Raw genomic sequence first — 25,959 nt, forward strand, 5'->3', positions numbered from 1 at the left:
TTCTAAATGTATCTCTGTCAAATTTTGGGAATGGGTAGGTGATATTTTGAAATGAAACAAAAATTGACCTCAGAAATTTAGGAAGAAAGAAGGAATTTTGACACTTTAAAGAGAAAATAGCAAAAAATAAATAAATAAATAAAGAGAAAATAGCAAGAAAAATTTACATGGCTTTGAAAAATGGGCAATTAATATAAGTAAAAATATTACTGCTTCCAACTGAAGCTTTTTAAAACCATCCTATCATACAACGCCTTAAGCTTGTTCTAATATAATTATGTTCCCTCTTAGGTCACCTCACCACACTAGGAAAAAATTTTAAACTCTACATGGTGGTGATACTCAGATTTAGAACAAGTCAAATATTTCAATTCCTTGCTCCCCCACCCCTATTCAAACCAGAACTAGAGAACTTCTACTCTGCTGACGAAGAATTGGTTTTACATACATTTCCTTGTCCTATGGTTCTAGCCAGGTAGTAGCAGAACATGGTAGGAGGGAAAGAATCAAGAATCACCTAGGTAAAAGAGTAAAACGGTGGAGAAAAATCTCAAGAATAGCAAAGTTAGAATAAGACTTTAATCCAGTTTTCTCCTTGAAGCGGTTATAAATAATTTCAATTTATTTAAAAATTAATTTTAAAGCTAGTTTCGGGTACAATCAAGATGTTATTAATGAAAATAAACAGCAATAACCTACTTAAATAATGAAAGAAAAGAATTACTGGAATGGATATATATCTAATCCCTGATTATTCAGTAATGACCTACATTTTAGAGATTATTAATATAATATTACTAATTTTTATTTATTTCTCTTCTCATCCTCCAACTACTTCCGGTTATATCACAGATATATAGCTTGATATACACTGATAAATATCAACTGCTTGATATAAAATATGTATATGTAACAACATACAGTAGGCCCTCAGTAAATGCTTATTAGTAATAAGAAATGCAAGTAATTTTTTAAAAACTAGATTACTGCTTTATTATAAAAGGATACAACTCAGAAATAGCCAGATGGAAGAGATGCATAGGGCAAGGTATGGGGAAAAGACATGGAGTTTCCATGCTCTGAGCCTGATACCCTCCCCAAATCTCTACATGTTCACCAACCCAGAAGCTCCAATTTTACTTTTTTTGACAGCTCAATGGAGAAATTTTAACAACCGGCAGAGTTTATATTTTAAATTCATATTTTTAGTTTATATTTAAGGTTATATTATATAAACTTCTCTTTTATTCATTACCAGGACAACTGTAGATCTGGGTTTAGTAGCTCAGAAAAACACTCGAAAATTGTAAGTTCTATCTCAACTGTATTTCCTACTCTCCATTTCTACTGTTAATATTTTAGCTCAAGCCTTATGACTTTTCATTTGGATGCTTCTCCATCTGAACTGTCAACAATCTATGCTCTTTCCAATATTATTCCCACATCACCACCAGCTACCTTTCTAAAACTCAAATCTGACCCCACACACCACACATAACACTGTAAGAGCTCCCTATTATCCACAGAATTAAAACCCAAACTTCCTACCATCATAAAGACACTGTCCTTCATTATAGTATACCTCACACCCAGCACAGTTGTGTTGAACAGAAGCTGGATAAATCAACTGAGATAGAGAGAAGACCATTCTGTGCTTAAGTCCTGGGAACCAGTGTTTAAAACAGCAGTGTTTAAGTGATACTATGTGAAATAAAGCTTTGCCTTCATTTTCCATTTAACTGGACTGACTCTGGGAAAGCTGATTTAGATGCTGGCACCACTCTTGCTTTGCAGGTTTTTAAAAGTTTTCCGGCTAAAAAAAAAACAAAACAAAAAACAAAAGGAGGAGCATAGATCCCGGCTCAACACATAAACAGTCAACCTACCCTTAGCTACCACCATCTGAACTCAAGAAAACATGGCAACAACGATTTCTCCATTTTAAAGTTTACCTCAGAAGTGCTAAAGCCACATGCTCAGTTCAACTGACTTATGAGTTACTATGTCTGAGGCTGCAGAGAAAATGTTCCTGTCTTTTCCATAGGAATAGAGAGCAGGCAAGTGCTGAAGTAAGGACTGGGGAATGGGGGTGGGGGGGGGCGGAGAACTAAGCAGAAAAATCCCAAGATATATAGATATAAATCTTCCAATGAAAGTTCAAACTTTTAACAATTTCCCTCCCAACTAATCTATAAAAAGCTAGGTCAGTTTATGTTCTGGAAAAGTCATATTTAGAATAATACATCATACTGTACAGATGAATGCTAACTAATCAAGAAGTCTGCTAAAGCTAAAATTGTAATGCCTGTTCTATGTTCCTTTCAACTGTATTAAATTCTGATATCAAAGAGTAGTAAGGAGTAGATGTAGAACATAATTCCAAATCTATAATCTTTGAAAGTAATGAAAACCCAAAGGAATACTAAATTTTTTAAAATGTAAGAGTGACTAACTTTACAAGATTCTGAAATGCAAAACCATCTGTCCATTGTTCAGTAAATGAAGCACCATGTCTAACGGTCGTGAAATGCCCAAGGCGTAATCTGTCTTGCATACTCTTCTCTCTGCTTGACAGTTTTTCTTGTGTACTCTGAAAAAAGGAGGAAAAATCATCATTCAATTTTATTAATTTAAATTTTAAAAGCATACAAGGTAAAAGGGGCTAGTGAAAGGAGAGGGAAAATTTATTGAACTTTTAACTTACCTTTTCGATAAGTAGTTTCTTGCTCATTGATATGCACTTATTTAATCGTTCTTTGTATTTTTCAAGTAATTTTTGTTGTTCATCTATCTGCCGTCTGAGATCACAATTAGCCTACAACATAAGTAGACAATGAAAAAGGTCTACAATTTGTGTATATGAGACATTTAAGAATATTTATACATTTTGAACAAATTTCATAAAGAGAAGGATTAATAAGATTAAGTATTTGAATATGATACTAAAAAATTTGTTAAAACATCTACTTACCATGGGAATAATACTGTTATATGCTGCTTAACTGTGTAGTGGAAAAGTACATGGAATTTGTATCCATACTCCATGGGTTCAAATCCACACTCTAGGATATATAATCTGGGCTAAGTCAAACAAGTTATCTGAACCTTAGCTCAGTTTTCTTATTTCTAAAACAGAGCAACACCATTCTACCTCATTTAATTAAAAATAACTGAAATATAGTAATACAAAGCGTCTAAACACTTAAAAATGAATGTGAGTTCTCTTCCATCTTTTGTAACTAATAAAACTTCTTTCTCCATTAGGAAGACACTGCAGATGCCTATCCAATAGCTAACTATTCTCACCATCTTTCTTGGCCATATGAATACAAATTTTGTTAACTTTGTAGGCAGCCATACGCTCAGGCAAGGGGCTTCTCTCTAAACTCAGAAGATGAGTCTGATTAGTCTAGTACAGTCAGTCACCAGGGAACAACCTGGAGAGCTTGTTGGAACACAGATTACTGGAACCCATTCCCAATTCCTGAATTAGTAGCTCTAGAGTAGGCTCTAAAAGTTTATTTCTAGTAAGTTCCCTAGTAATGTTGATGCTTCTGGTCTGGCGATCATTCTTTGAAAACCATAGGTCTAGGCCAATCATGGTGGAAGCCAAAAGACAGCAGCATAATACATCAAAAATGCTGGGAGAAAATATAGCTGCCAACCTAAAAGTATGTATCTAATAAAATTGTTTTCCAAGGAAAAGGGTAAAATAAAGATACTTTCAGAGGAACATAAATGGAATTTAGCATCAGACCCTTATCATTAGGTGCAATTCAAACAGAACCCCAACAAATTGTTTATGTGTGTGAAAACTGAAAAACTGACACTAACACTTCTCTAAGACAGCAAAGGGCCAAAAGTAGCCAAAAAGGAGATGATACTTGTTCAACCACACATCAAGATTTAATATAAACCTAGAGTAATTATAATCACCCGAATCTATTTTCTCCTTCTTCCGTAGTAATGGAAAACCAACATTTTATTCTGGATTGATATGTGTCTAGCTAAGAGACTGTATTTCCCAGCTTCCCTTGCAGCTAACGATGGTCAGTGAAATGTAAGCAGAAGTTGTTAAGTGGAACACCCAAGAAGGCTGAACACGGAATTGTTGCATTTTTTATTTCCTTCCTCTTGTTTTCTGCTTAAGAACACAGATATCATAACTGTGACTCTAATAAATATTTTGTACCTTGATATGATCTTCAAGATGAAGGCCATGTACTAAGGGTGAAAGAGCAGAAAAACTGAAGGAGCCAAGATCCTATATGACTCTGTGAAGCCATCACACCTGGGCTGCCCCGTTCTGCTCTTCTCTCAAAAAACAATATTGTGTCTCATTTAAAGTACTGCTGTTTATGGAAACCTGTCCGGACACCTACGGCCTGAGCATCTCAGTTGTCTCTGCTTGATAGCAAGGCTCTGCCTGGCCGGAAATAAAGCACGGCCAGTGAAATGGCATTTCCACAAAACCTACTACCTTCCATTCAAAGGTCCGTGGCCCCTTATGCTTTGTCCAGGGGGATAACAGCCCAACCACACACGTGTAGACATCGCTGTCTGGACAGATGAACAGGCTCCAGGCCCTCCTCTGTCACATATGGGATGAATGGTCAGTGTGGCAGTAGCAGCTGCAATTGCAGTGCCCCACCCAGCCTCCCTCACTAGCCCAGGGGCCAGGGAAAGACTGCGCCTCCACCCTTCTCCTCACAGAGGTGAGCAGCATGTAGAGAAAAGGAAAGCCTGTCTCGGGTGTGTTAGTGAGGGGCACTGTGTTCCATGGGTTATCACAGCGCCATTTCCTCCTGGGCCTGCTATGGAAGGGCCCACCTCCATCCCCAACTGGATTTGGTTTTGGGCGGGTGACTCAGTGGGCAGGAGACACTGTACCCTCATGCTCTGACTTGGAGCCCTCCTTTCTGTTCTACTCTCAAAAAATAAGATTGTATCTCATTTAAAGTACTGTTGTTTATGTTCTCTGTTACTAACAGCCAAAGACAACTGCTAGATGATAAAAAGATGCTGTGGTACCAGTATAGGAATACACAAATAGAATATGGAACTTAACACAGAACACAGAAATAGATCCACTTGTATATGAAAACAAGATTGCATGACGGGGCTGGAAGTAAAAAGTGGACTTTTAATTCCGTGGTCTGGACAACTGGTTCTCTACATAGAAAGAAATTAAAATGAAACCTTACTTCACACTATACCCAAAAATAAATCCCAGTGAGATTTACAACTTGTACTGAAAAAGCAGACTATAAAACTTTTAAAAGAAAATATAGAAGAACATCTTTATGACATTCGGGATTAAAACAACAAATTATTTTGGTATATCTTTGATAATAATTTGGTACAAACTATAAATAAAAAGATATATTTAATCATATAAATTTTAAATGATCTAATCATCAAAAGACAGTACAAAGAAATAAAAAGATAATTCACACACTGGGAGAAAAATCAACATATATGGCCAACAAAAAACTGATATCAATTTAAAAAACGACAGGAACCCATTAAGAAAAATGAGCAAAAAAAATGATCATTTACTTCACGGAAGAAATACAAATAGTTAATAAATATTTTTAAAGATGCTCAAAAAATAAAGTGAATGCATAATAACAAATACCTTGTTACACCCATTAAATTGAACCCCCAAATTAAATATGATTATAATGAACCTTGGCAAGGATAATAAGCAATAAGATTATTTCTTGCTCATTGTTGGTGGAATGGAAACTGATCCAACCACCTTGGGAAAAATTTGCTATTATAAAGTATAGTTTAAGATATGCATGCCCTATACTCTGGCCATGTCTCTCCTAAGCATATACCATAGAGAAATTCTTCCACATGTGCCACAGAGATATGTACAAGAACATTCTTAGCAGAACTGTTCATACTAGCAAAAAGTAGAAATAAAATGTCCACCAAGAGCAGAAAAGATAAATTATAATATATTCGTATAATGCCTTACTATGTAGCAGTGAAATGAACAAACTATTATTACATGACAATCCCGCATATAATGTTTAGTGAAAACAAGCAGGGCAAAATGGTACAAACAGTGTAATTTTGTAATTTATATAAAGTTCAAAAATAAAGTGAAATAATACGTTAAGAATGTGTAAGATATATGTAATATAACTATAAAGAAACATAAAGGCATAAGAAATAAATAAATACAAAATTTAGAATAGTGGTTAATGGTAAAGGGATGTGAGAGAGTGAATGGGATGGGACCAGGACAGGCACACTGGATGTTTCAAAGGTATCAGTAATTATATGATCACGGATGATGGTTTCATTGAGTTTCTATACCAACGGTTCTCAGTGTTAGCTAAATGAGCCGTTAAAACTACCAATGCCCAAGCCCTACGTCATATCAATTTAATCAGAAACCCTCAGGGTGGAGTTTAAGCATCAGTACTTTTATAAAGTGCCTTCCACACTTTCCATCCAATGATTCTAATGAGCAGCTAGGGGTGAGAACCACTGTTTTACCCCTTACTCACCTATTAGGCATACTTTTTGATGTGTCTTTTTATAAAGTTTCCATTAAAAATCTCACAAAATTGCAGTAGTTACTTCCTCTAGTATAGTGTCAAATGGCAGTCAGGTTTATAAGAAAATCAATTAACTTTAAAACTACCATGAAATGGATATCTGTCTTAGGATAGTTGATCAAGTAAAAATAAATTTTATAAACTTCTACTTCTCCAACTGTTTCTCAATTCACATTTAAAGAGCTAATAAAATAGTTTTTATCATTTAATAGTTGATACTTTCAATTATGTACTTACACTAAAAGAAAAGGCTTATTTTTTTTTCCAGTAATAGAGTTTTTTTTACAATATAAGTATTTTCTCACCAGTGTTACTACTGCCAAATAATTTACTCAAATTCTTCCCGCTCCATGACTTCTTACTTACCCTGAGCAAGTCATCTATACGACCTTCCTTTTTTTCCAGGTCCTGGTTTTTATTACTTTCTAATGCTGCTAATTTCAGCATTGTAAGGTCAGTCTAAACGAAAGAAAGCTATTTTATTACCCCATTATATATATATCACTGCATGCAAACATAAAATTAGATTTTACTCTGATTCTAAAGAGCAAAGAAAATATTGGAGTTTGTGTGTGTATGTAAAAAGTATCACAAGAAGTCTTACTGCAGTTTTAAGTTTTAATATCTTCAGAAGCATAAGTGCTATAAACTTAAAAAGAAAAATTTTAAAGGTTAATTATTTAAATTTTTAGAATATTGATATGTTCTTCATTAAAATTCAATATAAACACTGCTTTGTGCTGTCAACTCTAGCTGACTTTTGAATATGGCAAAAACTTTCACAAGCTGTTTGCTGACTGAAAGCAATGTACTTATAAATCCTGGCCTAAAGATCATCCAAAGAAAGAAGTTTTGATGCACGCCCAACAGTTTGGACATGACCTGAAAGAAGAAGTATAATGGCAATAAACTGCACAACTAAGGTGGCAAGCAAGAAGATCTACTTTTTCAATCCTTAATCTCAGACAGTCATCCAAAAACTGCCACATGTATGAAATTAAAATGAAAACCTTAGTACTCAAAATTCATAAAACTAAATAACTGTAAAAGATATCTGATTAATTTTCAAATGATTTTTAAGTGTGTAGCATATATGAATATACAAAAATACAGACACATGGAACAAACTGCTTTAATGTCCACTTATAACAAATATAACACTTTCATGAAGATATCGATTATATGTACTTGGATGTTAAGTTCAAAAAGAATCAGTAAACAGAAATGACATGTTATGGTTGTTCTGTTTATTTATTTTGCTTAAAATATATATTTAACCAGTGTGTAACAAAGGACAAGCTGATAGTAAATTGGGTGTTTCAATTTCTCACCCCCTACAAACTGTTTTTTTTGTTTGTTTAGTAATTAGCTTTCCTGATGCAGAATTTTACTTTATGACTATGTCTAAAACAAAGAGAAGACATCTTAATTGTGTGTACAAAGTTGGTCACCGGTTTCTCAGAAGTCATACAAAGAAATTTTAATTACCATTTACCTGAGTAATTTTAAAGGATAACTGCTTTGGTTGTACAATAGGGTGGTCCCCAAAAACTAATGCAGTAGGAGAAGGGCTATTCGGTCGAACCTTAAAAAAAAATATTAAAAATTTTACATTAGCAAGAAAAAAAATAGGCTTTTGCTTAGCAACAACTAGACATTTCTTAAGTTTTTATCAGGATAATAATTCAAAACATAATTGGGGACTTCCCTGGTGGCACAGTGGTTAAGAATCCGCCTGCCAATGCAGGGGGCAGGGGTTCGAGCCCTGGTCCGGGAAGATCCCACATGCCGCAGAGCAACTAAGTCTGTGCGCCACAACTACTGAGCCTGCGAGCCACAACTACTGAGCCCATGTGCCACAGCTACTGAAGCCCGTGCGCCTAGAGCTCATGCTCCACAACAAGAGAAGCCACCGCAATGAGAAGCCTGCGCACTACAACAAAGAATAGCCCCCGCTCACCGCAACTAGAGAAAGCCCACACACAGCAACGAAGACCTAATGCAGCCAAAAATAAATAAATAAATTTATTTTAAAAAAATAAAAAATAAAGAATTAAAAAAAACCATAATTGAACTTAAAAAATTTTTAATCACCATTTATTCAATAAGCATTCATTAAGTACCTCCCTCTTATAAAGCCCAATAAAAGAGACAACCAGCCATATATGCCCTGCCCTCAAGGAACTTAACAATCTGGTGCCATAAAAGCAAATTTAATGCTTTCAATCTGTTAACTAAAACAAGGCCAAATACATTATTTTAAAACAAAAATATTAAACAGATTATGATGGTTCAAAAAGTAAAACTGTAAAGACCTTAATACAGAACTCTTTTAGTAGTGGGTACAATAATGCATGCCCATATGTAGTATAATATCAATTTACTGATAAGTTTCATGGTTTATCTAGTCACTAGTTTTAAAATACATTCACTGAAAGCAACAGATTACATCATGCACCAATGCTATCACTACAACTCAAAGTTATTTTTGAGTCTTATGCTTTACTTAGTATATGGCAATATGATGTGCCCCAAGGTACAAAATGAATAAGACATTAAGAAATATATGTCTACAGACAGAACTAGAAAGGGACACTGAAAGTAAAAACAGGGTATCTGAATAAATAAGAGATACTCTGATTTTTAAAAATTTTTAATTCATCTTTAAATTACTGAAAGCCAACATTGTTTTTCTGGTTAGACAATGAACTTTCACATAATGAAAGTAAAAAAAGTAGAATAAAATCCAATATGTAGAAAAATGCATATAAAAGAACTAGGTCTTTAAAATGTTAGAAACAAACCAAAAAGTTATAAGAGAATTTTCAGGTCCAAGATCCTTCTCCTATGCCAAACTACATTATCCGAGGCTGATGGCTGCCTACTCTATTTCAGGATTCCCAGAAAGGAATTAATTATGCTACCATTTTAGTGGTTAAGAAATTTAATTGTTAAGATCCCTGACCAGGGATCGAACCCGGGCCCTGGCAGTGAAAGTGCCGAGTCCTAACCACTGGACAGCCAGGGAGTTCCTGATCCCATCATTCTTTTATAGAAACATTACTTCTTTGGGGAACAAATTCCCCCAAAGCGAAGAACACGTCTTATAATTAATTCAGGAAATCTTTAACTTAAGAATCTTACTTTCAGAAATAAAGTTCTAATAGCATCAAATCATTAAAAAGAATTCAACTCACCTCACAGAATGATTTTTTTAAAGATAAATGCTAATATATGTAAAAGGTCTCAATAAAGGCAAATTATAAAAGTTATTCATTCAGTACACATAAACTCTGAGACACAAAGACTACATACGTAAAAACTTACAGATGAGGAAGGAGTGGAATGTGAATGTGAATTCTGAGGAGAACGGATTGCAGGAGGTATGCCTCTTACTGGACTTGAGCCATTTCCACCTTGGTACTGAGGGAGAAAGGAAACATCACTATTTATTAACACAGGTTTAGACAAATATTATTTTAGATATGCCATTATGAATTAATTTAAGTATATCTTATTATTATTTTTGTGGCAGACTCAAAGACAAATTCCCCCAAAGCAAAGAACAAGTCTTATTTTTCCTTCAAATTTTAGCACAGTTCCCTTGTTTGTTAAACCAGTATGATCCCTAATCCCAAGAAACTTTAACATGTTTACATGTAGATGTTAGTGAACATAATCAACTATCTAAAAACAGAGCTGTCAGTCCCAAGATCTGTTAAGTATCCAAATGTTCATAACACTATAAAAGAACTATACAAACCAAGTCCCTTCTTTTTAACAGCACAAAGTCTAATAAAAATCAATCCTTTCTTACATGCATAACATGCATTATAGTGCATGACTTAACTGCATATGAAGAGAAGCCAACCTAATCTGTTCCATAGCTTTCTCAAGTCTCATGTTTCTGAACCAAGAATGGAAGGAGAAAACAATTTGCTGCTAATGGCTTCATCTCAGGGTACAGGTATGAACAGCAGAGATGGGAACTTCCTAGTGTGTTCATTAAACAGCTTCCTGCAACCTAGGAGCTTTGTCTAAATTTCTTATCTATAGTGCCTAGCGTAACACTCAGCACACAGTAGGCATCCAAGACGCTTGAGATTTGTTTATTTGATCCTACCTTTGGCAAAGAATTTTAATGATATTAACACTAAGGGACTGACATCAACTAAAGAGCATTAGGTGTATCTTATAGTCTGCAACAGTTTTAGCTTAGACACTGTAAACTCAAGAAAGAAAAACAATGGAGGATAAAAAATATATATATATTTTAAACACAGCCCTTCTCCTAATCAGCAAATTCTGCTCTCTCTCAAGGAAATATAAATATTTTTCAACTGAGTAGATGTTTGTTTTAATAATCACATTAATATTTTATAATGAAAACTGGTAGGCATAAGTGTTTCTGTGTAGAAGAAAGGAAACATTCCAGACTAAGTAAGAATTTAAATTTACCACTGTTTATTATTTTCAGGGACTCTTAGATTCACATCTCCATCATTATTTAATCTCTATCCACAGGGCTCAACTGTTGCTGTGGTACTGACAGCAGAAAGAATTCTAGAGGCTGGGAGACTTAAAGCTACTCTTTGCTCTTCCATTTAGAATTTGCCTTTACGTAGGCTACTTTATATCTCTGGCCCTCAGTTTCCTCATCTGTAAAATAGGAATACTAATAACAGCTGCTTTGACTATCTCCTGGATATAAGCAAATACAGGAGAAAGTACTTTGAAAATTATGATGTGCCATACCAAAGTAAAAGTAAAGTTTAATATTCCTAGGAAGTCAGGACATCACATAGTAGTGAAGTTCTGCTCTAATTAAGTAGATAATCAAAAGTTGACTTTGTGCTTCAAACAAATTATTTCAGCCCATAGCAAAATTATATTAAGAACTGAAGATATTTCTCAATGAACTTACTTCAAAATAGTCGCTAATTTTGTGGCCACGTCCCCCAATACTTTTTCCTAAAATACAGAAGTAAAAAATTTTATAGATTTAAAGTCAGTCATGACTATCTACCACATACTATATCAGAAAGAGAATGTGCCAAACTTAATTTCCCTAATACATACAAAAATAATCTATTTAATAAAAAGAATATATTTTAGTTGGGTAGTGATGGGCATCAAAAGAATATTAAGATCCCTCAGAGGGTCAGATGCCAACTTCAGAATTCCAAAAATCAAACGATATTTCAATAGATACATGTCAATTTTTAAAAGTCCTGATTATGGGAGAATCAAATAAATAAATCATATTAAAAGATCTCTGCTTTTAAAACTATGCTATTCAGATTGCTTAATGGCTAATAATTTCATAAAAACATCTCAATTGATAAGAAAAAGACAAGTGGCAGCTGTATAATTGACAAACCAATTCATACCTGTAAATAATGAATAAAAAAGCTTGGTCAACACAAACCATAACAAACTGACAATAACATGCTTTAATATGAATGCTATTTTTTTTTTTTTAATTTTTTATTTATTTTATTTATTTATCCATGGCCGTGTTGGGTCTTTCATTTCCGTGCGAGGGCCCTCTCCAGCTGCGGCAAGTGGGGGCCACTCCTCATCGCGGTATGAATGCTATTTTGTAAAATGTTTTGATTTTCTAAAAAGTATTTCCAAATTAATAGGATTTTTTAAAAAATAAACTAGATTTTAAATATTGTCCTTATATGACCATATTGATAGTGATCCAAATTATTACAGATCACAGTTCTCTAATTAAAATTTTGCTCTAAAATGGACTTTTCAAAAAAAAAAACAACAACAAATAACAAAGAAACAAAATGGACTTTTCATTAGTTTTATAAATATTGAAGTAAGAAGTTGCTAAGAAATATGGCGTTTTGGATGGGAGGCATCCATCCTTCACTGGAATTATACTGAATAATTTCTTCAAGCTACAAAAGAAAAACTAATGATAGCATGGAGTCAAAAGCTTTGGATAATATAAACATATACATTTATCAATTCAATACTGACTTATATACATTCATTCACATATTTTATTCAACAAATATTTCTTGAGTGGTTACTATGTGCCAGGCATTACTGAGATGAACAAACAATACATTTAAAAGTTCAACAACCTCAAATTCCTTCTTGGAACAAGGTAGGGGGAAATTTTTTTAAAACTACTAAGTAATCAGGACTATAAATACTACCCAGAAATTTTGAACACGAGTTTTGTACAGATTTATTCAGAGGTCAGGGAGCACTATAAAAGTTCTATACCAAAGAACTTCCCTTCTGCCTCTAACAACTTTCCTGCAGATTCTGAAGAGGTGCTATTTTTTAAATGAAGACAGAGACATTTTTTGGTTGCCTACCCAGAAACTATTTCCCCAATTTTTTTTCCCTAACTGAATCCAAATTTTATTCTGTTAACATTCCCTCCCCTACATAGCACATGTAAGTAATTTCAGGGGAGGCTGAGTCCTATCTGGCCTCCGTTCCTAGTTCCCCTTCCTTCCTTCGGATTAGAAATGCAATTTTGTTCAGGTATCATGCCTTCTCCACACAACCTGTACTTCTAAATGGAACTTTACCCCATTTTCATTTTCAGAGATGGGCCTGATTTTTTAAAAAATATTTATTTATTTGCTTGCGCCGGGTCTTAGTTGCAGCAGGCGGACTCCTTAGTTGTGGCATGCAAACTCTTGTTGCAGCATGAGTGTGGGACTTAGTTCCTTGACCAGGGATCGAACCCGGGCCCCCTGCATTGCGAGCATGGAGTCTTAACAACTGCGCCCCCAGGGAAGTCCCGAGATGGGCCTCATTTTAAGGGCAATAATACCTCTCTTGGACATAACTGGTTTTGGAATAGACACATGACCCTATTCTGGCCAAGAAGATGACAGGAAAGGTTCGCTATGGACTTAAAGAAGCCTACATCAAAGAAACAGGGAAAAAAGAAAAACACACAGAAAACCAGCCTCTCTCTAAAGCAAATACAAGTGTGGAAGATGAAATGAGGAAATGCAATTAAAACTGGCCACAGTCCTAAAACCATAAGAGAAAAGCAGACAATTCTGTGGATGGCAGACCACAAAGAAAAAGATGTGGCTTCTTAAAGACACAGGTTGGATCAACCAACCCAGAAGTCCCACGCTATTTTGGGACCTGCTTTTAAAAGTGAGTTTTAAAATCTGAAGTTAAATCTATCATAACTAATATAACTAAATAAATCCAAGCCCATTAACCACAACTTGGGGAAACTACACTAAGATCAAAAAGGACCTCAGGGCAGATTGAAATACAAAGTACCACAAACTTAGAGAAAGGTGCTAGAGTGACTCAACTCCCTCCTTCCACAAAGATAGCTGTTGCAAATATATTTCTTGATGCCAGTGCCACATGTAAATACTAGTAAGCCATGGGTTCATGGCTCTAGATTTTGTGGCTCCAAAACATGTAATATATGTGTAAAATCATCATTACATATGATTTAAGAGCCCAATTTATTGTATTTAATTTTGAGAAGCCAAATTAAATGACAATTCTATCTTGTCCATTATAAGAAGCTGTGTAGTCTAATGAAAGTAATTTTCTTACAGTTCATAATGCAAAATGTAAGTATGAAAGAAAGGATGAAGAACAGGTATGGAAAGAAAATGATGGCGTTTAATGAAGTACTTCAATCATTTTTATATAGTCTTTTTTTTTTTTTTTAATAAAAGGGATGAGTAAGTTTGGGTACTTGTCTCAAAGTGAGATATAAAGTTCTTATTCAAAAACGAGAAGCCATTTCAATACCATAATTCATATAAAGAGAGAAAAAAGAAAGGTGATAAAGGCAATGCTTGTCAGGTTTGGACATGACACTTTTCTTTCTAATTCTCAAATTAAAAAAATAAGGGAAATGTCAAAAGCCTAAAAACAGTAACCATAAACAAACTACCTGTGGTACAAAAAGATTCTAATTTCATAAAATTATTATTTCTTACACAAAGTACATTCTTAAAATATTATTAATGCAGAAATTACATGGTATCTATAGAAATCACAAAAACACACTACTTTTTAAAAAAATTATTAATTGATTAAAAACCAGAATAATTAATTGTAAATGCCTCTTCGGCTCTGAAGGAAGATTTTGCTTCGCTTACCCTGACTACTTTCATTCTGATTTTCTGCTTTTCTCTTTCTTCCTCTGGATGATTCCGATTGTTTCTTCTCTGGTGTCTACAGAAAGCAAGTTAACAGAACTTTAAATTATAGTTTTAACGGACAAAATTTTACAATCACTATAAATGTCATTTTTATTTTCGAGGTAAAAAATTTTGCTCAATAGCGTTCATGCAATGTAAACATGTAATTACTTACATACAATTTATTTAAAAGATAAAATTTTCTATTGTGTAAATTTTTAAAATTTGAAGTGTAGGAGACCTGGTACACATTACCTGAAATTTACATTTACAGAATTTGACTTGAGGTGGATGAGAAATCTGAGAGTAATCAGCTTTTAAAAGATGCCCTTCAAATTCTTAACTGGATAGGGAAAAAAAAAAAAAAAAAAAACCCCCACAAAATAACAACAAAACACCGTATGTTTTTCCCATTAGTTTTCTACTATTCATATATATTCTATAGAAGTAAAATAAACTTGGACTAGAAAAAAAGAGCAGAACACAAACCTTAATATATACAATCCCTACTAAAAAGAACCATTCACCTAAATGCCTAAAAATTATTATCCAACAACAATCAAAGCAAATTCATAGATTATATCCTCAATCAGGTGTCTGCAAACTATAGCCAGATGGCCAAATCTGGCTGGCCACCTGTTTTTGTAGGGCCCATAATCTAAGCATAAATTTTACATTTTTAAATGTTTGAAAAATATAAAAACCAAACAAGAATATTTCATGATATGAAAATTATAAGAAATTCAAATTTCAGTGTCCATAAATTTGGTTCTATTGGAACACAGTCACACTCATTCATTTATGTGCTGTCTGTAGTTCCTTCCACACTACAGCAGCAGAGTTGAGTAGCTGTAACAGAAACTGCATGGCCCATAAAGCCTAAATACCTGGCCCTTTACAAAAAAATAGTTTGCAGAGCCCTGTCCTACGTGATGGCTTGTTCTTAAATTACAGGTTTGTTCTTTTAACTGATAGGAAGTATTTCCATCAGGCTAAAACAACAAGTAATTTTTGTGCAGTCTGACAGAATGCTGTGCTTAGTGAAAAATTAAAACCAAATGTGCACAAGGCAATGGCACAGGGCCCTCAAATTCTAGAAGCTTGGCAAGTATGTCTGGTGACAGAACAAAGGATATCTGAATGAATGAAACATCAAGGCAGCTTAAAATAAATCTCTAAAGGCAACATAGTCTTCCAACAAGGAAGGGACTTAATCCGTATTTTGATGTCTCTTGTAAGTAGTTCTGTGATTAAATAGTATGAATGACAATATACAACCTAACTCATACTGAGCATCTATGGTTCCCCAAAGTATTATCTGGGGAATTTTAAGTTCTCTCACTGACATTCTGCCAACAAGATAACAGATTCAGAGAGGTTTAAGTGAATGTTACTAATCTCTGAATTCTTTAAAGACAGAAGTTATACTTTCTCCCCACCTCCTCCTCCCACCTCCATACCTAGCATGATAAATAACAAATATTAAATAACTTACTCAAGGTAACCAGGATTCAAATCAAATTCAATTCTGTATATTTCCAAGGCCTAAATGCTTTTTCCCCCTTCTATGTGTCATGATTATATATCCTACATCAAGAAGTAACTGAATGAATCAACCATACAAAAATACTTCAAATTTTCATTAAGTTCATAAATAAAATTCATTATGTCCAATAAACTGCCTATATGTTTTCACATCGTAAACCAGAGATCTTAAAGAAATCCACTCTAACTATACTCAGGAGACAGACTGACATACCAGCAATTTAAGGTAAATAGTTCATTAGTTTAGTTTCATACTCAAAATTACCAAACTCAGACTTAAGTGGTAACCAATCTGTTATTCTCCTTGGAATAAAAATATCACCAAATTAAAAATTCTAAGTTAACAGTTTTATAAAGAACCCTATAATCTATCTTAAAACAAAGGAGGGGACCTCCCTGGTGGCGCACTGGTTAGGAATCCGCCTGCCAATGCAGGGGACACGGGTTCGATCCCTGGTCCGGGAAGATCCCACATGCTGTGGAGCAACTAAGCCCGTACACCACAACTACTGAGCCTGCGCTCAAGAGCTCACAAGCCACAACTACTGAAGCCCGCGTGCCCTAGAGCCCGCATGCTGCCAACTACCAAGCCCGTGCACCTAGAGCCTGTGCTCCACAACAAGAGAAGACCACCGAAATGAGAAGCCCGGGCACCGCAATGAAGAGTAGCCCCCACTTGCTGCAACTAGAGAAAGCCCATGCACAGCAACAAAGACCCAACGCAGCCAAAAATAAATAACATTTTTTAAAAAAATTAAAAACAAAACAAATGAGAACTCCCAAATAATAATTTATTCATATCCTTCCCAAATTAATCTATGTAAAAAAATATAATTTAAGGTCAAGGAAATATGGTTTTTCAGAACAGTTTTAATGTTATACTAATTTTTAAGCATGGCACAATCCTTTTGGATTTCCATCTTAAATCCTGACTAGCTTCTTTGAATAAGCAAAACAAAAAACCAAACAGAATAATAAAATTCTGAAAGCTATATTGGAAACAACATTTTCTATCTAGAAAACTAAAGAATATATAATGTTGTAAATGGTTCCATACTATTTTCTAAAGTATATTCCAAGAACACTGGATCAGGGATAGATTGAGAGGCTACATTTTAAAATGGAAGGTATAGTAGGGTGGTTCAACTGGGGGTGAATAAAGTTAGATTTATTTACCACAAAGCTTCTAAGAACCATTAAAATACTAGCATTCACTGGCTATCTCCAAAAGGGGGATGGGGTGCAAAGATACAGTATATGTGGCAATTCTCAAACTTATTTGGGATAATGTTCATTAAATACTGGATATAGACTTCAAGATATTTAAGGTCTTTTTTATTTTCATTTTTTAAAGACATATACGGTAACTTAGTAAAAACTTTTTCTCCAAGGCAAAATTTCCCTAAGTTTAAAATTTTCTGGAATGGGGAAGTGAGAGTCTTTTGAGGGAAATGTCATTTTGTTTAGAACAAACTAACAAACCCCCCAAATGCATAATGATTACAGTGAAGAAAAAAAGGCAACAGGCTTCCCTCTTTTAAACCAGAGAAGAATTTGAGGAAGGAAGATGAAGAGAAAAAGGAGGATGAAGGAAAAAAAGGATGACAGGACTAAAATTAATTTTAAGACTGTAATCTAACACTAATGTGAGTAAGAAGTTGGAAATAGCTAATAAAAAACTGAAAAGTTGAACAAAGCAATAGATGAGAAAGGGAAACCTAGATATACCTAATTTGCCTATAAAGTAAATGTAGGCATTATAAACACACCATTTTGCCTTCCTATGAACTTGAATCTTTTTTCACCCACATCCTAGTATGACTACCTCATGCTGACCTTTGACTTCATTCTCATCTCATAGATTATTTTAGGGCTGTTCTGTCAGCCCCAATGGACCACAATTTCCTCAGAAGAAAGTACCATGAGTCTCTGAAAAAACACAGACTAAGAATCCAACTCTGGGTCCACTATTTACTATAACTTTCAGTATGTTACTTAACCCAAGACTCAATTTTCTCATCAATTTTAAAGGTGATAATATGGCCTATAAATATAAAAGGATTGTGGGGATTAAATGAGAAACATACCAGAAACATAAGTAGTATAGCATCTAGAACAGTGTATAGTCTATATCAGTAAGCTATTCTTATCTGAATGGCTATCCTTCTATTACTCCAAATAATCCGCGCACTTTTATGTTTCAAAACTTCAATCACGTGTCACTTGTTAAATAATTAGCGGCTTCTGCCCTAATAGTTTACAAATAACTTGTAGGGTTTGCAAAATAAGCAATATTTCAACTCTGATCTCAACCGTAAGCCACAGAACTTATAGTCTAGGCCCTAAGTATTACATCACTAACCCTAAGACAAATGTACTTTAAACAGTTTTTTTGGTTTTGAATTTAAATAATCTGAGCAACACCTATATTAAACAAAACAAAAACTCTCAATGAAGCCTAATGCTGCCAATTCTCCTAAGACATCCTTTGTGTATGGACTTATTTGGGGATTTAAAAGCTAGAGGATTTAGGGTAGGCAGAAACTCATCAAATATTTAACCTCTAAAATGGCTCATCACTGAGAAGAAAAAGTTCAGAATACTATCTGCGACTTTCAAATTGTACTCCAGAGACACCTTAGAGGACAGAAGGTTGTGTCTCCAAAGTTACTAAAGGGAAGGAAGGAAGGAGCAGGTGGCTGAGCTAAGGCTCTAGCCACCAGAGACACATCCTGTCCCACCTCTACCCTATCCCTGGGAACACAGCATGTCTTATTTTAATATTGAGATTCTATATCAGATTTCTTCAAAGAAAGAGCTCGATGGCTTCAAAAATGTTTGAAAAACCACTGATCCTGACCAATCGATTTCCTAGAAAATCTAAGGGAGATCAACCAGGCCACTACTGTATTTCTGTAAAGTGTAAAACTTGGACATATTGAGCATTTTATATACAACATTTTCAAGCTTGTTACTGCTCTCACTAATGCTGTCATTCTTTCCTCTATTTTTTCTCAATTACTGCACTATAATTGACCACAATAGGGAAGGATTATTATGGAAGGCAAAATAATATGACTTGGCTTTAAAGTAAAGATGGAAAGCCTACAGTATTATAAAAAGTTAAAGAATTCCGACATACAGTGGAACAGTGGTTAGGAGAAAATGATGGAAGAAGAAATTGGTATTCTTTAAATCAATTCAGCTTTATAAATGCTAGTTTGTAATCATACCAAAACCTGAATGATTACTCTGATATTTAAATGTTCCAAGCTATTACTGTGAATTTATATAGCATTTTCCAGAGTTGGAAGGAAGTTCAAAAAACAAAGACAAATCTAAAGGACTCAAGAGGTGATAGTGATATACTTAATGTTCCAATTTCATTTGGAATTTAAGTCCGTGATTATTAAACAAGGTTTTCATATCTAATCATGTGGCCTGTTGGTTTATCTTACAATAAAAATAAATCTGCCTTTCATCAATGCAAATAAGACCAAATATAAGGAAATAAGAACCTTAATGCTGTCACAGAATGAGGGAGAGAAAGCAATATGGATTGTTCCAGGAAAACAGATAACCACCTCTACAAGCCTCCAACTAGAGAGATATTTTAAATTACTGGCATAAATGCATTATAGAAAATTGTAACAGTATGTGAAAAGATATTATAACATCAACAAAAGAGGAGCGGATATTAAAATTTATTCTTCACCTCTACCTTAGGTAGAGTCCATCAGCTCCAACTGAACAGAACAAAAAGAAAAGTGAGATAGCATCACCTGTAACAAAATTACTACAGTTAACAGACACCGATATATTTAATTTCTTTCTGTTAAAGGAGAAAATACTTTAAAGTAGAAAGAAAAGTTACTCTAATATTAAATAATATCTGTAACAAAATATTCAATCCTCAAACTTGTCAGAATGAATTTTTTTCTGATTGATTCATTTAGCTAAAGACTGGTTTGAAAAACACAACTCATTGGCTATTTCAATGATTCATATAGTTACTCAGGTCTCAAATTCAAGGTCACTACACTTTGAACAAATGGCACATAAACCTTTTTGCCCGCAGCTGGTAATAACCATGTTTTATTCACATTTCTAGGCAAAATTTAAAATGTGGGAGAAATCTTTGTTATTTTAATGGCACATAACAAAACAACACTGAACTAAAAAGGGAAATCTGGAGCCTTATTAAAATAATCAATGTAAAATAGATGTTCTAGTCAAGAATATCAAAGATACAAGATACTACTTCTTCCAACATTTTGCTATAAAAATTAGGTTAGAATAATGCACTGTAAGAAAACTGAAAATTCTGTAGTGAAAACTTCCTTGCTGCTTTGTATCCAATTTACATTTAGATAAAACGTATCATAAAATATGTATATCCTAATTCCAGGATGATTTTGAGCTGGCATGACCTGAAATTCAGTCTTTCTCTGCCCAAGAGTCAAACTTTAATACCAACTATTATCTGTAAATGTTTGCTTGAATCTTTGACACCTAAAAGATCTATTATTTGGCTGATTTCAATATAAAAAGCATAAAAAGTTCATGCACGCAACATTTTGGGATCCTATCACCAAATAAGAGCATTTCCTTGCTGTTCAAAGTAAACCCAATCAACATATCAGCAATTTTTAGTGTAGCCTATTTTCTCCTGTATTGCCTTTATCATTTAATAATACGTAATATCAAAGATGGTAGAGAGCCAAAGAGATGAAATTAGGTAAACCTCAACTAAAATGAACGCTGCCTTACCGGTAACTAAAAGTGTGCCAGCTCACAACATTTTTAAAAGCCTGAAGGATTTTTACTCCCTCCACAAACATACAGCATCCATAACCACATCAGTAACTAAAAGAAATATAATACTTAATCTTATTTTCAATTTTTAAAAACTACCTTACTTGCCATCCTCACAGTTGTACTTCTTAGGTTCCTATTACCTGGACCCATTTTAATTTACATTCACATATGTTTAAAAGGAGCACACTAAATCTTCGATATTGATAAAGCGCAGTTTTGTTTGCCATTTTCTTATCGTTTACATAGCATAACTATTTCTTGGCATTTTCCCTTCTCTGGCTTTCCCTTTGACTTAAGGCTTTATCTGTTAAATAGTATAAACCATAAAATTAGAATAAAGCTGGACTTCCTCCTCTGTTCATATGATCTGACAAGCAGTTTTCAAATCATACAATCAGAATAAAACAGCCATAGAGAGCAAATGCTGTGGAGGGTGGGGGGAAGCAAATTTTCAAGACAACTTAGTCTGGAAATGTTGGCATTTTGAAGAGTACCTGTAATAGTAAAATTGAGAACGTGATTTCACAGCTTTTCTCCCATTGTGACACTCATGATGAAGTAACATATCCTGTATAGTATCCCTATAGACACTGGCTGAACATGAATCCCTAGATCCTTATACAATTATGTCTTTGGAATAGACACTTTTAAGTGTAAATGCTGTGCCAGAGGATATGCACATTTAAAAATTTAAAGATATTTCCAAATTGTACTATCAAAGGTGATATTAAATCTTTACTCACACTAAAACTGTATGAGGGGCTTCCCTGGTGGCGCAGTGGTTAAGAATCCGCCTGCCACTACAGGGGACACGGGTTGGAGCCCTGGTCCGGGAAGATCCCACATGCCACGGAGCAACTAAGCCCGTGAGCCACAACTACTGAGCCTGCGCTCTAGAGCCCGTGTGCTGCAACTACTGAAGCCCGCGTGCCTAGAGCCCGTGTTCCGCAACAAGAGAAGCCACCGCAGTGAGAAGCCCGCACACCACAAGGAAGAGTAGCCCCTGCTCACCGCAACAAGAGAAAAGCCCGCGCGCAGCAACAAAGACCCAACGCAGCCAAAAATAAAATAAATAAAATAAATAAATTAAAAAAAAAAACACCATTCACTTTATAGCAGTACACCATACTCAACAAATATTTATTAATCAATAAGTATTATTTTTTTTAAAAAAACTGTATGAGACTGCCCCAAAATCCTTTAAGATGTTTACCTGACGTGGGTTTTTTTTTTTAAAAAAAGTGGGATTTCATTGTTACAGTTTTCTCTATAGCAATACTGCATTATAACCAGAAAAAAAGGGGTTGATTTTATTTTTTAAAGGAAATTGTTCTATCATTTATCTATTAGCACTGATTCTCAATGTTGACTATACTTCATAATCACAAAGCTGTTATTTAAAGCTCATGCTGGCATCCCCATTCCAAATTTAAACATCTCTGGAGGGAGACCAAAGGAATCCATATTTTTTAAAAGCTCCAAAACTAATGCTGATATATCATCAGGATTAGCAATATAGCCAATCTAATATATAATAATATAGCATGTATTTCCTGCACATTCTACTCTAGAGAATCCCTAAAATTAGTAAGTTATTCTATATATAACCTTCCATTAAGAACTGCAGACCAAAATTGTGACATATAACAGAAAATTCATTAGGATAGGAGAAGTCCAGTGCACTGTCATGGTTACTCAGTTATTTTAGAAAATGAGAATTAATCTTAAAGAAAATTAGTAAAATACTCACTATGTTCTGCTGATATAAAAATACACCTAATATTTTTAGAACTCTACTATAGTACAAGCATACCTCATTTTATAGCGCTTCATAGATACTGCATTCTTTTACAAATTGAAGGTCTGTGGCAACCTTGATCTAGCAAGTTTTTTGGCACCATTTTTCCAGTAGCATTTGCTTACTTCCTCTCTGTATCACATTTTAGTGATTCTTGCAATATTTCAAACTTCTTCATTATTATATTTATTATGGTGATCTGTGATCCATGATCTTTGACGTTACTACTGTAATTGTGTTGCAGCGCCACAAACTGTGACCATATGACAGTGATCTTAATAAATGTTGTGTGTGTTCTGACTGCTCCACTGACCAGCCATTCTCGCCCTCTCCTCGTGCCTCCCTATTCCCTGAGATACCACAATATTGAAATTAGGCCAACTAAAACTCTACAATGGCCTCTAAGTGTTCAAGTGAAAGGAAGAGTTGCACATCTCTCACTTTCAATCAAAAGCTAGAAATGATTAAGCCTAGTGAGGAAGGCATGCTGAAAGCTGAGACAGGCCAAAAGCTAGGCCTCTTGGGCCAAACAGTTAGCCAAGTTGTGAATACAAAGGAAAAGTTCTTGAAGGAAATTAAAAGTACTACTACAGTGAACACACAAATTATAAGAAAGCGAAACACCGTTATTGGGGATGTGGAGAAAGTTTGAGTGGTCTGGATAGAAGATAAAACCAGCCACAACATCCCCTTAAGCCAAAGACTAATCCAGAGCAATTCTATGAAGGCTGAGAGAGGTGAGGAAGCATAGAAGAAAAGTATGAAGAAGCAGAGGTTGGTTCATGAGGTTTAAGGAAAGAAGCCATCTCCTTAACATGAACGTACAAGGTGAAGCAGCAAGTGCTGATGTAGAAGCTGCAATGAGTTATCCAGGAGATCTAGCTGAGATAATTATTGAAGATGGCTACACTAAACAACAGGTTTTCAATGTAGATAAAACAACCTTCTCTTGGAAGAAGATGGCACCTAGGACTTTCATAGCTAGAGAAGTTAATGCCTGGCTTCAATGCTTCAAAGGATAGGTCGACTCACTTGTTAGGGGCTTATGCAGTTGATGAGTTGAAGTTGAAGCCAATGTTCATTTACCATTCTGAAAATCCTAGGGCCCTTAAGAATTATGTTAAATCTACTCTGCCTGTGCTCTATAAATGGACAACAAAACCTGGATGACAGCACATCTGTTTACAACATAGTTTACTGAATATTTTAAGGCTACTGTTGAGTCCACTGCTCAGAAAACAAAGAGATTCCTTTCAAAATATTACTGGTCATTGACAATGCACCTGGTCACCCAAGAGCTCTGATGGAGATGTACAAGATTAATGTTGTTTTCATGCCTGCTAACACAACATCCATTCTACAGCCCATATAGGTCAAGGAGTAATTCTGACTTAAAAGTTTTATTATTTAAGAAATACATTTCGTAAGGCTATAGCCATAGTAATTCCTTTGATATAATTCCTTTGATAGATTTGGGCAAAGTAAACTGAAAACCTGGAAAGGATTCACCATTTTAGATGCCATTAAGAACACCTGTGATCCATGGGAAGAGGTCAAAATAGCAATACTAACAGGAATGCGGAAGAAGTCAATTCCAACCCTCATGGACGACTTGGAGGGGTTCAAGACTTTAGTGGAGGAAGTAACTGCAGGTGTGGTGGAAATAGCAAGAAAACTAAAATTAGAAGTGGATCCTGAAGATGTGACTGAATTGGGGCACTCTCATGATAAAACTTTAATGGATGAGTTGCTTCTTATGGATGAGCAAAGAAAGTGGTTTCTTGAGACGGAATCTACTCCTGGTGAAGATGCTGTGAAGATTGTTGAAATGACAACAAAGGATTTAGAATATTACATAAACTTAGTTTATAAAACAGCAGCAGGGACTGAGAGGACTGACTCCACTTTTGAAGGAAGTTCTACCATGGGGAAATGCTACCAAACAGCGTTGCTGCTACAGAGAAGTTGGTGGTGAAAGGAAGAGTCAATGTGCAGACATCACTGTTGTTTTATTTTTAAAACGGCCACAGCCTCCCTAACCTTCAGCAACCACCACCCTGATCAGTCAGCAGCCGTCAACAATGAAGCAAGACCCTCCACCAGCAAAAAGATAACAACTTGCTGAAGGCTCAGAAGATGGTTAACATTTTTTTCAGCAATATAATTTTTTTTTTTTCAGTAGAAAGGAAAGGTGCTTTAATCAGAAAAGCCGGCAGTCTGGGAAGAAGGTGGACTCATGTCCCAAGAGTAACTCTGAAGATTTCTTGCTCAGCCATGACAGTTTTTAAAGGGAAAGGGGGGTAAGCAATATAATATTTTCAAATTAAATCAGGTACATTGTTTTTTCAGATATAATGCTACTGCACACTTAGACTACAGTATAGTGTAAACATAATGTTCATATGCACTGTGAAACCAAAAAATTCATGTGACTCACTTTATTTCGATATTGCTTTGTTATGGTGGTATGGAACTAAACCTGCAATATCTCTAAGGTACACCTGTATAAGATACTGAAACCAAATTGCTCAGTAATGTCAACTTGTGCTGAATGTACTTAAGTCTAAAAGCATATTTACCAGAAAAAACATCTGTGAAGTGCTGCCAGTCCAGACATATCTTGGATTGGCAAATTTTATAAATCATCTTAAATCTAAATATTTCCAAAAAAGAATACCACTTTTTTCAACAGACTAACTAGGGTCATTTATCTAACTAATAAGTTAGATACTACATTAGTTATACAGAAAGAGTATAGAACAATAGTTGAGAACATCACTTTGAAATAAGACAGACACTTTAAAATTAGAACTTTGACTATTAACTTACTATCTGTGGGCAAATTAACCTCTCTGGGCTTCTGTTTTCATACCCAGAGATATGAAACTTATAGAGCTGTAATCTAGCTCCACAGGTAACATGCTACAACTTTATTTTCCCTCCTTCATTAATGGGGTGGTTCCCAACCAGAGGAGATCTGCCTCTACCCCCCCGAGGATATACAGCAATATCTGGAGACATTTTTGGTTGCCACAACTTAGGGGTGGGGGGATGGGCT

General features: G+C 34.9%; 1 protein-coding gene across 2 annotated transcripts in view; it reads right to left on the reverse strand.

The window, feature by feature from the left end:
- TLK1 (tousled like kinase 1) overlaps positions 1–25,959 on the reverse strand; it is a 153,059-nt gene that overhangs the window by 50,251 nt on the left and 76,849 nt on the right. Inside the window, exons 4-10 of one of the 2 annotated variants that reach the window (XM_036857997.1) lie at positions 14,699–14,774; positions 11,500–11,546; positions 9,903–9,998; positions 8,071–8,160; positions 6,942–7,034; positions 2,705–2,815; positions 2,454–2,590 (exon numbers count right to left, since the gene is read on the reverse strand). In XM_036857997.1, the coding sequence (XP_036713892.1) occupies positions 2,454–2,590; positions 2,705–2,815; positions 6,942–7,034; positions 8,071–8,160; positions 9,903–9,998; positions 11,500–11,546; positions 14,699–14,774 (650 nt within the window). The remainder of the gene's footprint in view (positions 1–2,453; positions 2,591–2,704; positions 2,816–6,941; positions 7,035–8,070; positions 8,161–9,902; positions 9,999–11,499; positions 11,547–14,698; positions 14,775–25,959) is intronic. The other variant, XM_036857998.1, reaches the window with a different exon arrangement.

The sequence above is a fragment of the Balaenoptera musculus genome, chromosome 7 (genome assembly GCF_009873245.2).
Source record: "Balaenoptera musculus isolate JJ_BM4_2016_0621 chromosome 7, mBalMus1.pri.v3, whole genome shotgun sequence".
Lineage (NCBI taxonomy): Eukaryota > Metazoa > Chordata > Mammalia > Artiodactyla > Balaenopteridae > Balaenoptera > Balaenoptera musculus.